Source organism: Daktulosphaira vitifoliae, unplaced genomic scaffold (assembly GCF_025091365.1).
Source record: "Daktulosphaira vitifoliae isolate Bord-2020 unplaced genomic scaffold, ASM2509136v1 Scaffold_3, whole genome shotgun sequence".
In the NCBI taxonomy this organism is placed as follows: domain Eukaryota; kingdom Metazoa; phylum Arthropoda; class Insecta; order Hemiptera; family Phylloxeridae; genus Daktulosphaira; species Daktulosphaira vitifoliae.
In genome coordinates this window covers 44,667,511-44,685,895 of record NW_026099574.1, presented here as the reverse complement: position 1 = coordinate 44,685,895, position 18,385 = coordinate 44,667,511, and the positions used below count along the sequence as shown (strand labels likewise).

Here is an 18,385-nt window from a genome sequence, read left to right as displayed (position 1 = left end):
TACGGGGAACGAAGGAAATTTTTCAAATTTTTTAGGGTAATGTCTACGACTAGATAAGATTTGTGATCTTTTGTCGTATTTTTGAAAGAAATCGGTCCAGTGAGAGCTGAGAAAAAGTGGCAACAGACATAAAAAAAAAAAAAAACATATCATAGTAAAATTAATACCTTCTCCGCTTCGCATCGAAGCTAAAATACAGACAGCACATCCGCTGCCTGAGACTGATGAATTAACAAATAATATTTATTGCCAAATTGGCAATAGTTCTAATTATTATAAAAACTTAAAAGACCTGACCATCGTGGTCAGTCGACTCCAGTGCCTTGTGTCATTCATCAGTCTCAGTACTCGGTTATCGCTGTCCGGCTTACTGCTTAAAGTAAAGTCTTTATTTATTCCTTTTTAAACTTATCTACTCTCTTCCACAACATTTCAGAGTACTTGTGTCTTGCACTTCGTCTGCACCTCATACTTCATTATCCTCCCTATACCCAAAGTATTTGTGTCTTGCACTTCGTCTGCACCTCATACTTTGGGCTCCTTTTGTGTACACCTGGTATTTGTGTCTTGCACTTCGTCTGCACCTCANATTCAATGAAATGAAACACATAAAAAAAAAAATTACAATACAAATATTAAAAGTATCTAAGAAATATACAAAAATACTATTAGCAGGAATTGTAACACACAAAATTCTAAAAACTGAAACAGTATCCTAACCAGAAACTCAAGAAAGAAAAATGAGACAAGAGCCAATAAGTGAATATTGTCTAGGAAAGTAGTATAAAAGCAGTTTACACTTGTTGTGGTTAGGTGATAATTTAATAATAATAATAATTAATAACACCGTTATGTTCAACTTTATGATAGCATATATTTTAACTTATTATATATAAGAACTTAAACAACAATATTAACTCCAAAAGGAAGTAGACAATGGTTTTACTACGATAATATATGAAGTATATGGTGGCCGGCGGCCTGGACCGGTTCGCGTCACCCGCGGTCACTCGGCGTCGCGCGACCTGTCGGACGAGGAGAGGTAGCTGTGTCGCAGTCGCCATCCAGCGGTAAAGCCGGAAGTGCAATGCGACCGCGTCACACTATAACAAAAAAAAACCTTTTAAACATGTAATATTATTTTGATACTTAGTTGAATTCAGACGTCTCGTTGGCGATTGCCAGTGACATGTCGACGCCGCTGAGGTGTATAATAGTTTAATTTTGTTTGCATGGTCCTTGCCGTAAAACCCATAAATGAGTTCATACAGCTGCACGTACGGATTAGCAATATACAACGTATTACTTATGATTGTTTGTTTACACAAATCAATTCTCGTACCGCGTTATAAAGGAAATTTTTCTTTTTAATTAAATAACGTATATTATCACATAAAATTTTTATTACCATGATTCATTATAACAGACCTAAGAGCCCTCTGGGATCTCATCAGCTTTTGACAATCCGTCGAAGAGTCACTTCTATTTTTCCACCTCAAGCGTTCAGACTTAAGTGCTCAGCTTCACTCTTTTTACTTTTCATCTGTCTTACTTTGTGACTTGGTGTCTTTATTCTTAATATAATTTAATAGTTTAACTTAATGTAAATTCATGTTCGAATGACTATCAATTATAATACATGCTTACATAATAAACTGTTTTTCTATTTATTTAACATCTAATAATCTAATTCGCCTTCTTCTTCTCTCTACACCGTAAAACAAGATTTGCAGTCAAGATATATCAGGTAAGAGTAGTTTAACACACTAACTACAATTAATAGTAATAACTAATAAAAGACACTTTAATTTATAATTTATTATTTTCTTCTTTCGCTTAAATATATCTTCGTTCTAACTTCACACATCTAACGATCCCTTCTATTAATTTATTTATATTATCTAACGGTATCTAACATCACTCTCTCTCTCTCTCCTCACTCTCTTTTTATTAGTTATTACAAACATAATATGCTGAGATTGACACAAATTAAAATTGTAAACATTATACTTTAATATCAATAATAACAATTATTATTCTTATCAATTTAATAATCCANAAGAGTAATATATTTATAATATATAAATAATAATATAGTAATTAGTAATATATAAATTTGTGTGAATTTAAAATTCAAAATATTTATTTATATTATAGTTATTTGCAAACAACCATGGAACGTAAACGTTTATTCAACCCACACGTTTATCAAATATACACGTATATTGAACTTGTACGTTTATCGAAAAATAAAATTTTAACTATATATCTAATAGAACAACAGAATCCGTTTGACGCAATGATCATTTTTTTTTGACTCTCTAAAAAGATTCATTACAAATTAATTTTTCAAATTTGAATGTATCATAATATAGATTATGGCTATAAATATCAAAGTTGAATATTAATTATGATATGTAATCACCATTAAAATTATAAGATAAACTTTGAAAGATAATGAAAGATCATTCTTTATATAGAAAAAAGGTGTTACTGATGTATTAACTTCGACATATTTACAAAATAATTGTGATACGCTATCTATATATTATTCATCCATATTATAACTCAATGCAAGTTCTAGAAATAAAATAAGTTATTTAAGTTCATAATTACGATTTTAAATAAATTATTACTTATGACAAGGAGTATTAAAAGTAAGTAGGATTTAATGTATGTTTCTTATGTTAATATGTTCCTTCAATATTTAAGTGTTACGTTAAAATATACTGTTAATATAATTTTGGTATAATTCTTTTCTAGTAAAATTTTCATTTTAATAATTACTTGTTTCCAAATTTAGGTTCAATTTTGATTATCTTAAATTAATTTTTTGGTTCTTAAAAATTAAACATGGATTAGACTTCAATTTTCATAGTATCTTTGTCATTTAAAGAAAATACTGATTAAAACTTCTTGAACACCTCGTAATTCTATAATATTGTGAAAATGGCCTATTTTTGTTTGCTCGTTTACTGTAATGTATAAAACAGGACTTAATAAAATTTAAAAAGTAAGTGTAGTTTATGTATAAACCTCTACTAGGTTAAAGATTAGTCTAGTGCAAATTAATTACCAATCATTTTATAGATCTTTTTATATTAGATTATATTTATATATCATAATCGACACCTACTAAAAAAAAAAAAAAAGTGATAATTTGCTGTATTATAATTATACATTTTAAACATAACAAACTAATTTAGTTATGGAATTTAGACTTGGATAACATCACAAAAAATATAATATATAACAAAAAAAAAAAAACTCAGCATAGTACAAAATTTTAGTTTTTGAAAATGTCCCTAAATTAACTTTGTAGTACAGCTCTGAAATTACATTCCAACAAAAATTAAATTTTGTTGAACTCATATGTGAGTTAAAAATCGTTATATGTTTAAATATTAATCAATTTTAATTTAAAATGTATAAAATATATTTTGACAATTATTCCCTTTATTTTTTTCTTTTAACGCTGTCATATTTAACACTTACTTAATTGAAGTTCAAAAAATCATTTTTTATTAAAAAATAATGTTTATATTTTAATTAAACTTATAAATTTAATTATTTAAATATTAATAATAGTTATTAAATTTGATTCTTATTTGTTGAAAATAGAAACTAAAAAATTGTATTCATTTTTATTAATAATTTTAAGTTATCTTAATTCAACAAGATTCTTCTTTACATTAGCAATCAATACATAACATTATAGTGTATAAATAATAGCATTTTCTCTTAGTAAATGTATGACTACATTTTTTGTTTTCTTTATCATTTCTAGACTGGAATTAAAAATCATTATTAATACTATACTAGTACAAGGCTATAGTAAAGTAACCTAATTCAAACTCAGGTGTCACTTAACATGAATACATGATAATCTTAGCTGCAATTGTTAAACCTAGAAAAGTTTTAAAAGGCAACGATCTTCCTCAATTAATAACCATTCTATTAGTTTGATAAATCATTGTATATTTTTAGTTTGTGGTATTCTAAGTATCTTTTACGCTTATATTATTTTTAATTAATTCTTTGTCATGAGGAAAATAAGATCGTCAAAATAAAAGCTTCCCTGAAAATTAATCTAATTTACACTACTGCCTTTTGCATTTGTATTTATTTAATACAGGACCATGTTTCACCTAAGACATTAATTATTTTGCGATAAAATATTTTTAGCAATCAATATGTCAGAAAATGAAATAAATGTATCAAACACTACTGATCAACCATCTATAAAAACAAAAAATGAAACTATTGAAAATGGTGATAAGAATTTGAAATTCACCTCAGCCAATTATAAAACCAATAATGGTAATGTATTTTTAAACAAAAATGAAACAGAAAACGTTATTGAGGATTCAAATTTAGAAAATAAAACTGGAAATAACAATAACAATCTACCAAAAGAAAATATAAAAATTTTGTCACAAAACAAATCCAAGATTCAAGCTTTAAACTTCTCAGATGTATGTAAAAACCAGGGAACTAATAACAATATAAATAATCAAAATAACTCAAAGTATAAGACTATCACAAATGAGTTTAAAAATAATTACCAAAACAAAGGTTGTGGACATGGTCGTGGTCGTGGTTTCCTAAAAAATCTTAATAATAAAGCTGATTTATTAGAAAATAAAATTAAAAATAAAAACACTAGTAATACTGAAAAAAATCAAGATCATATGAGTTATAAAGGAAGAGGAAAATTGGGAAATACATATTTACCTAATGATAATTATATGCTAGCTAAAAGTAATAAAATTCATAAAAAAAATTTAGTTAATAAAGCAGAATATATCCCTCCTGATATCGAAAATGATGTTTCAAATGGAGGAATTGAAGCTGGATTAAATTTTGATAAGTATAACACAATTGAAGTTAATGTAAGTGGAAATGATGTTCCAAAACGTATGGGATACTTTGAAAACTCTAGCTTAAATAGTTTAATATTGATGAACTTAAATAACTATAACTTTAAAACACCAACTCCAATTCAAAATTATTCTATTCCTATAATTTTGTCTGGTCGAGATATAATAGCAAGTGCACAAACTGGTTCTGGAAAAACAGTAATCTATATATAATAATTATATAAGTATTTGTATTATAATGTACCTATAATTTTTTTTTGACAATTATAGGCTGCTTTTGTTTTACCTATCTTACAAAATTTACTTAATAATAATAAAACAGAATTAATATTTGACCAAGAACATTGTGAACCACAAGTTATAATATTAGCCCCTACAAGAGAACTAACCATTCAAATTTGTGAATCGGTATGGAAATTTAGTAAAGGTACCAGTTTAAAAAATGGTCTTCTTTATGGTGGTACATCTATTAATCACCAAAAATTTAAATTACTTCAGGTATTACAAAGAAATATTTTTTTCATTTAGCTTAATTTTATTACTCACTATTATTTAAAAAAATTCAGAATGGAGTGCATGTATTGATTGCCACGCCAGGACGATTAAATGATTTTGTAAAAAGAGGTATTGTTATATTTTCATCTTTACAAATTTTTGTACTTGATGAAGCTGACCGAATGTTAGATATGGGTTTTAAAACAGATATAGACCAGATATTAAACCATACTACTATGCCAGCAGTGGTGAGTTATTTATTGTTTATAAATAATAATAAAAGATTTACAGTTTTTAAATTAATAAGTTACACTATAAAAATATTATAGATAAATAGACAAACACTTATGTTTTCCGCTACATTGTCAAGTGATGTGCAGCAAATGGCAAAGTCTTACTTAAATTCAGATTATATTTTTGTTGTAGTAGGTGAAATTGGTGGAGCATGCAAAGATGTTGTGCAAACTATTTTAAAAATTGACAAATTTGAGAAGAAGAAAAAAATGTGTGATTTTTTAAAAGAAATGGGTATGTTTTAATTTAAGTAGTCAACACAGTATTATGATTAATTTATTTTATTATTCTTATTAAAACTAAAAAATATGCTTTTAACGTTGTTCAGAACTGTAAAAATTATTTAAAATAAAAGTAATGTAGAATATTTGTTAGATCAAAATTAATTAAAGATATCAGAACCTGATAGGGTTGAGCTTAAATATATAGAATTATGAAAAATAAGCAAATTATTTTCACTTTTTTCAGTTGTTTGAATAAAAATTTAGGAAATGACCTGTAGTTTTTTGGGTATATAAGCCATATATATGGGTTATACAGAGTGATTTTTTTATCATAACCCACTCAATTACTTATAGAATAAAAATAATTAGTACAATTTTTTTTTGGGTTACATTAGTAACATATTATTCTGGATTTATTAGCTGTGTAATACATTTAAAGTTCATCCCTTATATATTGTAAAGGTGTTAACTTTGTTTTTTGAAATAGAAATACATATTTTGAATTTAATAAAATTTTTGGGTTTTTATTTCAATAGTAAATGCCATTTGAATTTTTAATATAACTTTATTCGTTTATTAGATATAAAACTTTAAAATTTCAAATTTTCGAGTTAATATATAAGACTTGTATTTGTAAACCCTCCTGTATTATACTTAGTATAATACAGGAAGGTTTACAAATACAGGTAGCTAATTGTTTTTTTATGACGTCAATATTCGCAAATATGTAGCATTTATTATCAATGGTAGTATGGCACATTGTTGTGAGTTTATAAATACACCAACTGGAAATACAGAAAGCATATCTATTGATAAAGTAATAATTGACAGTAAATACTCCGAGTCTGCAATAGCAACGACATAAAAAACCAATTAGCTACCTGTATTGTAACCCCTCATGTATTATACATGTATATTAATTTAAAAGTTTGAAACTTTAAAGTTTTATATCTAATAAATTAATAAATTTATATTAAAATTCTTATGTTTTTTTTATAAAAACACAACCACTGTTTGTTTGTAATCTAAATATTTATTTTAAATGAATTTTATCAGATGATTGTCGGGGTACAATTGTTTTTGTTGAACAAAAGAGGACAGCAGATTTTATTGCTGCATATTTAAGTGAATCAGATTTCCCTACTACAAGTATTCATGGTGATCGAGAACAACCAGAACGCGAACAAGCATTAAGAGATTTCAAAACAAATAAAATGAAAATTTTAGTGGCTACTGCTGTTGCTGCACGTGGATTGGGTATCTTTAGTTTGTTATTAAAATATTATTTATAATATGAAAATAATTGATTTCTGTGGTTTGAGGATATTTTTAAGTTTATAGTTTTGTTTGAAAAAGATATCAAAATTAAAAATTCACTATTCCATATTATATAATAAATTAATGTCATGTTATTTATGTAATGAAAAAAAAAAAATTCATTTGTTTCAAAATAATCAAGTGATTTTTATTATGATTGTTTGAGACGTATAAAGTTATTTTAAGGATTCAGGAAAACAATAAAACTGCTTAAAAAAAACAATAAATAACCTAAATGTAAATGATAATAGGCATTGTCAGTAAGGCAATATATTACTACAATTTAGTCAATTTACACAGTTTTTCTAGTACTGATTTATAGAGATTTCCAATTAAATTTAATTATCTACCGTATAAATACATCAAATTAATTTAATAAACAATTTGATTTTAATAAACTATTTTTATTTTATCTTGAATATCAAAATTAAGTTTAAAAATAAATTTCAATTTTTCTTATAAAATTAATAATTGATAAAGTGTTTAAAAAATTTGTTTATGATTGATTACAGTACTATAGCTACTTATTTATTTTTAAAATTCCTCATTTTTTTACATATAATTTATTTTATTCCACTTAAGTATTTTTAATAAGTTCAGAAATTCTTTAACACTTCCGGCTTTTAGCTTGTTATATTTATAAGGTATATCACAGTAGTCTACAAATAAAAAAAATGGGAGCCAAAAATTGATATTTTTAATATACTTATTTTAAATTTATTTGAAAAATAAAATTAACCACTACTAGCATTAAATAATATACAATTTTTTTAATAAAATTAATTTTATTCTTATATTATTTTATTCATACTCTTATAAACAAGGGGATTCTTTTAATGCAAGTCACTCGGTTTTTATTTAAATAACAAGTTTTTTGAAAATTTATTTATTGGATTTTCATAGTTATATATGTAAATTTATTTATCTGTTTATAATAATATTTAGATCTATTTCTTATATCTTATAGATGTGTCAGCTCTATTTTTAATGACAACATATATTTGACATCTTATGAAATATAAAATTATCTAATTAAGAAAGAAAATCATTGGTCAATAACAAATTTTGGAATAGTGCTTTAGAAGATATTCTAAATTTTGTTCTTAAGCGGCAGGAAAAGTGTAAACGATAAATAATTAATGACTTAAAAAGTGTCATCTACACTTCATCTCTAGTCTGTTTTTTTAAATGCTAATAACTTTTGAAGTACAGGTTGTGTAAGTTGTTATCGACTAGTCATTTTCTTGATTAAATAATTTTCTACATTATAGACTAGTTAAATATTTATGTTACCATTTAATAAATAAAATTGACACACCTATAAGATATTGTTGTGCGGGCCCACGTGGTAAAAGGAATTAAACTTAATGAGAAAAAGAAAACACTCACTTTTCAATAAAACTTTAGAATATATAATTTGATTGACACAATTAATAATACAATACACGTTATTTATTAATATTAATACAAATGAATAGAATAATAAAATATAATGACATAGAATGATATAGAATGATATAGAATGATTTAGAATGATATAGAATGAGTGTAACTAGCGCATACTAAACCACGACTGACTGTAGGGTACCTACAGTGGGAGTCCTTTGCCCATGGTTGCCCTAAAACCCTTGGTCAGCACATTCCTGTGTTCGACGACAGTCGGACGACCATGTATTATATACTCCACACAATTATAAAATAATATTCAGGGGTTCTTAACAATATATAAAATCTTATAGGATAAGATATATAGGATCTAAAAATTATTTTAAACAGATACATATGTAACTTTCTGTATTTTTTATTTCTTATAACTTCTTTTGTAACTTCCTTTAATCCTTAATAATTTTTATTTCATTTTTATTAATGAATTTCAGACATAAAAGGAGTAAATTATGTTGTTAATTTTGATATGCCAAAAACCATTGATGAGTATGTTCATCGTATTGGCCGAACAGGAAGACTTGGAAATGCTGGAAAGGCTATTTCATTTTATGATCCAGAAAGTGACCGAACTATTGCTTCTGAATTAATACGAATCTTAGAACGAGTATTTATTTGTGAATACAAAAAATATTTAAAAAACTATTTAATCTAATAATTTTTAGGCTGATCAAGAAGTTCCATCTTGGTTAAAGGATGAGGTTGAAATACTAGGACAAAAATCTTTACCTAATGAGTTCAATGATATAAGACAGGTAATTAATTCTATTAATATGTAAGAATTTATTGATAAAATTTTTAATATTTAAATCAACTAAAATTTAATAGATTTGTGAGAAGGTTGATAAATTATTTAATTTTTAGGTTATTTATCAATTTTGATTGAAATTTTCCACTGTGTTTAGCTATAATAATGTTGTTTACATTGGTAGTCTAGATGGTCTTAAATAGTGACACACTCCTTACCCTATACTTAATTTCTCAGACATAATGAGGTTGTGTCATATCGATAGCTGGTGTAAAATTCCTTTAAATTATTAAGGCAAAACCGATCCGAAATAGATAGAATAGAGGCTATGATTTTGATGACATTGGTAGTTTAATTATTATTTTATTTTTATTTGCTACGATAAATGCTACGATTACCATCAGGAAATAATAGTTTGTGCTTTTCATCTTCTAAAAGATTACTATTTTTGACTAAACCTCATTCTAACAAAACTAGTCTTATTATAGACTTATATTGAACTATTGAAAAAAAATATGGTTTCTTGGTAAACTAACAAACATTTTCAATTAAATATTCAGTAAAATGTATGAAGATTAGATAATGTTTCTTCCATGAATGTATTTCCAGATATGTATGACCTTTAGAGAACTGACATATTATTCAGTATTACAAATCATAAAAAAACAATTAAAATAGAAATCAACCTGCTGTATAATAATACTACTAATTCTTATTTATTATAAACAATAATAAATGATAATGTATACATTAAAAATTTCAGGATGTTGAAAAAATTTCTGAATTTATAAAAACTGAGGAAGAAGAATGGTAAAGTAAATCACATATAATTGCAACATTAACTCTCTTCTAAATTTTTAACTTGTACGTGAATTTTTATCTTGTTTTTATTATTTTAACTATAATACCCTATTTTAACTATACCATTCTACTATATGTATATTTTATTTTTATAGTTTTTTAAGTAATTATTTGTTAAAATTACATTTTAATAAGTCAAATGGTAAATTTAATAATTAATTAATATCTAAAAGAATTTATTAAATAAAAACAACTTAAAAACATAACTTAATCAATTTAAATGGTTGTAAAATAAAAAGGTATTGGATTTTTTATAATTTACAGTGGCCAAAAAAATGTTTCGTCTTGTAATTATATATAAATAATAGGACATTTTTTATACAAGATTGACACTATAATAAATTATCTTTAATAAAATATTTTGTATTTATCATTAATTTTTATATTATTTTTAATGTTTTTTCAAACAATACTAAATTTAACTTATGAATTAATTTGAAAAAAATTTAAATATTTTTTATTTAATTTGTTAATAGACTATAAATAATGGTTAAACATATAATTTAACTTAAATAATTTTGCAAGATTTTAAGTTATTTAATTATTTTTATATATTTTTGGTGTATTCAATAAGCAATTATTCTTATATACATGCACTTTATATAAATAATAGAGTTCTTCAACAATATCAATATTGCCCAAAATTTTTTATAAAAAAATCTGTTTAAATTTTAGTCACTTTGTTATAAAATATATTTTGTTTGATATAGGCTAAAAATAGTTTGTGATAATCTAATAAAAACATTTTTTGTATTTAAATATATCATGTAATATAGAATTGAGATAAGACATTAAATATATAATATTTCATAATTTCTCATATTTAAATTTTCAATTACATAAATTATGCACTGTTGATCTGTATCAACTTTCATTTATAATTCATGCCAAATTTTTTCTAAAATAACTATTTTTTTTTAGATAGTAAGATGAGAATTTTTTAATATTTTATAGTACAGATGATTCTCTTAACACTAACCCTAAGATTTCTCTAAAAAAAGTCTTTTAGGTAATTTTTAGTTTCTTAATTTCTTAATTATTGTTTTTTTTTTTAATTATTTTATAAGAGTCTCAACTTCATTTTTTGTAATTACAACATATATTTTTAACATAATTTAATTAAGAAAATGATGGATTGATCAGTAATGTAACTACTGGTAGTGTTGGGGGTGTTTTCACACCACTAGACTTAATTTTAGCACCCCCTCGGCTCTAGTATCTTCCCAGAATTTTAATAACTATCATTTCAACTAAGTATTTTTATTTATAACAACTTATTATCAGTTTTCTTCTAATTTAAAGTATTTCCAAAATTAATTTTAACTTTTTACTTTAATATTTCCAATTAAAACTCAAGTTAGTCATCTTATTAGAGCTTATGAGCCACTTTTATATATATCTTAAATTAAAGATAATATAATATACTTTATTAAGATATAACTTTTTGGAAAATGTATGGATCAATATAATTTTTTCATGAAAAGTAGTATTTATATACATCTTTCATTCGACATATTTTTTCTTATAAATCTGACCCTTTACCACCTGGCCGCAAGGGGGGATTTAAAATGACAACTTTTTCACAAAAAATTTTGAAAGTGTTCCGGAAAGTCTGACATTTTAATGTATATTTTAAATTAAAGATAATATAATATACTTTATTATAAAAAAAAAAAAATTCGGACTTTATTTTGTCTTCGCGTTGAAAATGGCTACCAAATTCTATTTTAGTGTGAAAATTCTTGATTTTATATATTACATTTTTAACTTTATAATGCTATAACTTATTGAAAAGTATAAGGATCAATACAATTTTTTTATGAGAAATAATGTTTATGTCCCTCTTTCATAAGACAAACTTTTTTTAAATAACACCATTTCCCATTATATATATTACACTTATAATTCATAAAATTTGTAATCAGGATATAAATAAGAAAATAGGAGATTATGTAGATTTTGGAATAATCCACCTATTTTAGTTTCGATGCGTAGCTGAGAAGATATTAATTTTACTGTGTTTTTTTTTTAACTCGCTTATTTAGTTTCACATGTATGTGTTGTGTGTAACTCTCCACGTGCCACGTGTTATTATCTCGCGTATCCCGTCGTCTATGGCTTTGAGACTAGACTGTCGTAACGCATTCACCCCACCCTGCTCAACACTCGCCATAAACACTTTTTTCATGTTATGTTTATACCAAAATAAAACATTTAATTTTACAAATCTTCTTCTTCCTCGCCTTAATCCCAACTACTTGGGGTTGGTTACCCATATCCCAAACTTCCACTTGACACGATCTCCCACATCATCTACGCTCATACTACAGCCGTCCTCATATAATTTAATAACATCCCTCCATCTCTTTTTTGGTCTTCCTCTATCTCTTCTTCCTTCAACATTCATTTCTATAACTGTTCTTACAGCTTTCGATTCTTCTCTCCTCATAACATGACTAAACCATTTAAGTTTATTTTCTCTCATCTTATCCACGATTGACGCTACAACTATACTCCCTCTTATAAAAAAAATAATAATCGATAATTTTTACCTGTTATGCTTTTCACTCCATTTTTCATTCAAACACACCAGCTTCAACGTTGAAAAAGGTTGAACAGTGAAACGAAACACACTTTGCTCATAACACTTAATATTTTCACTTACTTTAAATGAACTGAGCAATTTTTTAAACGCAAGTGCAATAATTTCACTTCTTATGCAATAAAATAACGTCACCAAAACGAAAACATCCGCGCTACGAACACAATCACATGAGCATTTGTAAAAAAATTAAGTTGCGCGATGAGATAATAAAGGTGTCGTTTTAGACCTGAGGAAGTGGTCGTCGAACAACCATCGATTATTAGGCTATACAGCTACGGCGGCAGTGAGAGTGGTGAACGGTCATTTAATAGCAATGTGACGAAAATACTATATATATATTAATTTAACGTGATTTTATTTTGTTATATAGCACCTTTATTTTTTAAAATAATTATTTTTTTTTCTGATAACACTTCTCCCAGTGATCAGGTTTCCATAGCCACCATGATCCACCTTGATCATTAAAATCGGTCAATTATTACAGTCGCAAATGGTAACAGAAGTTTCGTGCTAGCGTATTAATATATGATTTATTCATATATTACACTTATAAACCATAAACCGCTAATTAGAATATAAATAAGGAAATAGGAGATCATGTTGCTTTTGGAATAATCTACCTTCTTTTTAAAATTTGCATAAAAGCGTTTTAGCTTCGATGCAAAGCTGAGAAGGTATTAATTTTACCATGATATGTTTGTTTTTTTTTTTTTTTTTTTTTTGTCACTACTTTTTCTCAGCTCTCATTGGACCGATGTCTTTCAACAATACGTCAAAAGATCACAAATCGTATCCAGTTGAAGACATTACCCTCAAAAATTGAAAAAATTTCCCTCGTTCCCCGTAAATGGGGGAAATCTCTAAAAAAATTACATATTTAAAAATCGGTAAATTTTGTCATTTTTTTTCACTTTTTTTTCTTAAAACTTCCATAATTTTTTGAAAAATCAACAAATCAACATAATTTTTTTTATACTAAAACCTTAGATATTTCCCTTTCATTTGATATCATTTTTGTGAACATTTGACCATTTAACAGCCCACAGGAGGGGTTTCAAAATGTAACTTTTTTACAAAAAATTAATTTTTTCAACTTAACTTTTGAAAATGTTCCAGAAATACTGACTCTTTTATATATATCTTAAATTAAAGCTTATGTAATATACTTTAATTTGAAAAAAAAAAGTTTGACCTCTGGATTTGTCTTCATGGTAAAAATGACTACCGTATTCAAAAATATATTATTTTTGTGTTAAAATTCTGGGTTTTGTATTTTATTTTATTTTAAAATACCTGACAAGGGGAGTACAGATTTTCATAAATATTATACAAATAAAAATTGATATAGCATCGAAAGTTAAACTTATATACATTTTTTTGCTTTTTGGAGTCGAGAAAAATAATTTTGAAATTTGAACCAGCTTAAATAGCCATTTTTTTCAGCCGACGGTAGCGACGTACGGTTGCTGAGTCGATAAAACTTGTGTTTAACGCGCTTGGGGTTCAAGGTTTTCTAACCCGCATATGGCAAGACAATTTTTTCATTTTTTCTTAATTCTTTTTAAGTTAGAATAAATTTTCAACTCGTTTGATTTTTATCTCATTTAGATTCAATAACTTCAATAAAGATCAAGGATCCCATCACTTTAGTCACCCCATGCGAGAAGAAATTTCTTATTCATATTAAAATTATTTTACTATATTTTAAATTTTAGCTTCGATGCAAATCTGAGAAGGTATTTTTTTGTGACTATCATTTATTTACTCTGCTCTAATTTGATCTATATTTTTCAACGATACAAGGTAGTAATATAGATAATATAAGGTATTTTTTTATTTTCTCTGCTCTAAGTTTACTTACTATTTAAGCGATACGTCAAATTATTACTATTAATTGAAGATATTACCCTCAAAATTTAAAAAAAAATTCTAATTTATCAATTAAACAGTTACTAATCCCATTTTCTCTATACAGACAATTAAAATCATTAATTTCTAATGTTTTCAAAGTATTTATTGATTAAATAAACTTTGATATGATAATTTAATATGATAGGTTTCAACTAAAAAATTAAATCATTTTACTTTGTAATTTAATAATTTTTATACTCCATTTGTGTGTGCTGCTACTACTAGACTATATTATTCAAATTTTTTTGGTAACATGTTACTATATAAATAATTTCTAAAAAAAAGATTGTTAGTTTCTCATGAATAAACATTGATTTTTTACAATTATAATCAAATTTTATTATACGCTCAATCGAGTAAATCTTTTTTACAACTTTGTTTTGATTGATTCATTTAGTTAAAGTAAATCATTAAAATTAATTAAGTTCTGAATATTTCAATTGCAGAATCTTTTCAAACACCAAAAATTACTAGGAAATTATTACTATTACTTCTATTTACGTTATCTATTACGATAAAAATGCAATAAAATATTGAGCTATTCTGATAAATTTACTATAAATAGTATTTATAATTCTTCCTAACTAGCATATTACACTTAACGGTACAATTTTTTTAATTCTCATAACATTTTCTATTTAATGATGTTAATTTCAAACTTGCCAATTGAGCTAAAAGTTATGGTAAAATAATTGTTTTTTTTTTTATTATAAACATTTACAAAAATCAACTTTAAACGATTAAAAAATTAGATTAAATATTTTCCTTATTTTTAACATATTAATAATCAAAATCAGTATTAATTTAAAACAATTTTTTTTTGTTCTTAATTATTTTTTTTTTATATGTAAATACTATTTTTAATAATATTAAAACTTAGAAGTGATAGAAAAAGTCTAATTGCACATTTGAAAACGTCGCGAAAAGTTTATTTAGAATAGTATATTTTTGTTTCTGTTGAAAGTTCCTTTTAGTCCAGTGTATAAAACTTTTAACTCTGTTAATTTTTATAACTTTATCAAAAATGACCAAATTAGTACAATTATAGCTTCGATGCGAAGCTGAAAATGTATTGGTTTTACTATGATATTTTTTTTTTTTTTTTTTTTGCTTTTTTTCAAATCTCAACGAACCGATTTTTTTCAACAATACGTCAAAAGATCACANTTTTTTTTTTTTTTTGTCTGCTTTTTCTCAACTCTCAACGAACCGATTTTTCTCAACAATACGACAAAAGATCACAAATCTTATCTAGTAGTAGACATTGCCCTAAAAAATTTGAAAAATTTCCCTCGTTCCCCGTAAATGGGGGAAATCTCCAAAAAAATTACAAATTTAAAAATTGCTAATTTTCGAAATTTTTTCAATTATTTTTACTTAAAACTGCCATAACTTTTTCAAAAATGAACAAATCAATATAATTTTTTTTATAGATGCTTGATATCTTTATCTATCATTTGATATATTTTTTTTATAAATCTGACCTTTATCTGCCTACGGAGGGGATTTAAAATGACAACTTTTTCACAAAAAATTTACTTTTACACTAAACTTTTGAAAGTGTTCCGGAAAGTCTGACACTTTTTTATATATCATAAATTGAAGCTAATATAATGTAGTTTTTTATGAAAAAAAAAAATTTCGGACTTTATTTTATTTTTATGGTGAAAATGGCTACCGAATGCAATTTTTGTGTGAAAATTCTCGATTTTATTTTTTACATTTTTAACTATATAATGCTACAACTTATTGAAAAGTGTATGGATCAACACAATTTTTTTATGAGAAATAATATTTTTTAATAATTCCTTTTGCATTCGACATACTTTATCTGAATCAGGATATTAATAACGAACTAGCAGATCATGTAGCTTTTGGAATAATCCACCAATTTTTTAAAATTAAACACTATCTAAAGATTTGCATTGAAGCGTTTTTTTTTATAGTGATTTTAATCACTCTCAGATATCATTATACTTGATCCAACTATGCCTTGTCACCACTGTACCGCAACCCCCCTGTGCTGGGTTTTTTTAATTTCCTTACAATATTAAATGAATCTTGTGTGGTTATACAAGCTTTTTATATTAAACATTCGTCCACCACAAACGCCGCGCTTTCATGCAAATTCAATTTTACACTTAAATTATAATATAACACGATTCACAATTTTTTATAGCGGGAAATTTACTTAGTAATCTGATAGTTCTATAGGTTCTACTAGAAAATCTTGGTTTCGTGGTATATTTAAACAAAACTAAAAACATGATACAATAATAAACAGTAATGAAAGTATTAAATATAGAGCATTAATAAATTTTTGAAAGATAACTTTTATTGTTACGTATTAGTACAGAAATAAAAATAATGTCAGCCATTCTTATCTTTAACGAATAATCATAGTTTACGGAATGGTAAATTCCGTACATTTAATAATAAACATAGTATTTGTAAAAATACACATCTTGTCTATACTTTATAATATTTAAATTATCAAATTCAACTTAACTAATTGATCCAACATATAATTATAGTGTTTTTAAGAAATATTATTAGAACCATTTTTATACACAAAATTTTATGCATCTACAACCACTTAGTAAATATATTACAATAACTGTAAAAAACTATGCTAAATTTTGTAAATTTATTATATTTCTCAAAGTATAATTGATATATGAAACATTTTATTAATACCATTTTTACAAGCAATAATAAGTTCTACACTTAATTAATGTTCTATATATTTTAACGTTAAGTGTAATACTTATAGAGTTAAACTCAAAAAAAGAAAAACTACCCTCAATTGTCATATTTAAACCCCAATGCCGTATCAGAAGGGATTGAGTAAAACCTTCCAAATTTTGCCTACATTATTATGTTATAGACTAAAGTAATCTACAGTATAAAAAATATTCAAAAATAAGTGTCTATCTATATAAATAAGGATCACCCTAATAAGGGGATATATCAATAACCCTAAATCATAAATTAACACTCCTATTTTTGTATTTACTTTTTGTCAATTTTTAATAAAAATTCCAATTATTGCCACGAATAAAAATTTTAGCAGACCCTAGGTTTAAACTTACACATATATTTATATTTATTTTTTTATTAAAATTTTCAAGGTAATAACCTTATCTTTAGCGTGCTAAATACTCTAAAAATTATTATACTATAAATATAATATATAAGAAAAAACGGTTTACCTATATCGCCTTCATCATATTTAAACGCCACTGTATGAAAGGGCAGAAAACAATTTTCTTATTGATGTTCAACCAAGGACAAAATTAATAGAATGCCCCTAAATTGAAATCAATAAAAGTTATAGTACAAATATGTTAGACATTATTTGAATTTAAATCTACCCATCAATTAGTCGATTGAATTTAAGTAAATTACTTAGTTACTCTAAAAAAAATTGAAAAATAACAATTTTTGAAAACAGACTTGTTTTCTAGTTAATTAAGCCTTACAAATGTACCTTATTTAAGTTAACATATATTAATAATTTTTATCTTTACGAACATTTTTTTTCTTTTCTTCTTACACTAACATTTAATGTACGACACAATAAGTCATTATTCGAATAAATACTCAA

At 25.1% G+C, this 18,385-nt stretch overlaps 1 protein-coding gene across 5 annotated transcripts; it reads left to right on the top strand.

The window, feature by feature from the left end:
• The first annotated feature begins 2,477 nt into the window (after window positions 1-2,477).
• Window positions 2,478-10,485, top strand: LOC126901135 (ATP-dependent RNA helicase vasa-like). Of its 5 annotated transcripts, XM_050677391.1 has the most exons (11): window positions 2,478-2,657; window positions 2,804-3,013; window positions 3,788-3,960; window positions 4,186-5,078; window positions 5,151-5,378; window positions 5,447-5,623; window positions 5,705-5,903; window positions 6,950-7,150; window positions 9,088-9,260; window positions 9,319-9,408; window positions 10,165-10,481. In XM_050677391.1, exons 4-11 carry the CDS (start codon window positions 4,194-4,196, stop codon window positions 10,213-10,215), a joined length of 2,004 nt encoding a protein of 667 aa, XP_050533348.1. In that variant the 5' UTR covers window positions 2,478-2,657; window positions 2,804-3,013; window positions 3,788-3,960; window positions 4,186-4,193; the 3' UTR covers window positions 10,216-10,481. The 5 variants fall into 5 exon arrangements, with proteins under 5 accessions (XP_050533348.1, XP_050533345.1, XP_050533347.1 ...); XM_050677390.1 differs by lacking the exon at window positions 3,788-3,960 and having other exon boundaries at window positions 2,479-2,657; window positions 10,165-10,480; XM_050677389.1 differs by having other exon boundaries at window positions 2,479-2,657; window positions 3,788-5,078; window positions 10,165-10,480.
• Window positions 10,486-18,385: the final 7,900 nt, after the last annotated feature.

Coding starts and splice junctions, on each gene's coding strand:
- LOC126901135 (XM_050677388.1), top strand. Junction 5,379..5,446: donor AAAAATTTAAATTACTTCAG/GTATTACAAAGA, acceptor AAAAAAATTCAG/AATGGAGTGCATGTATTGAT. Junction 9,261..9,318: donor TAATACGAATCTTAGAACGA/GTATTTATTTGT, acceptor AATAATTTTTAG/GCTGATCAAGAAGTTCCATC.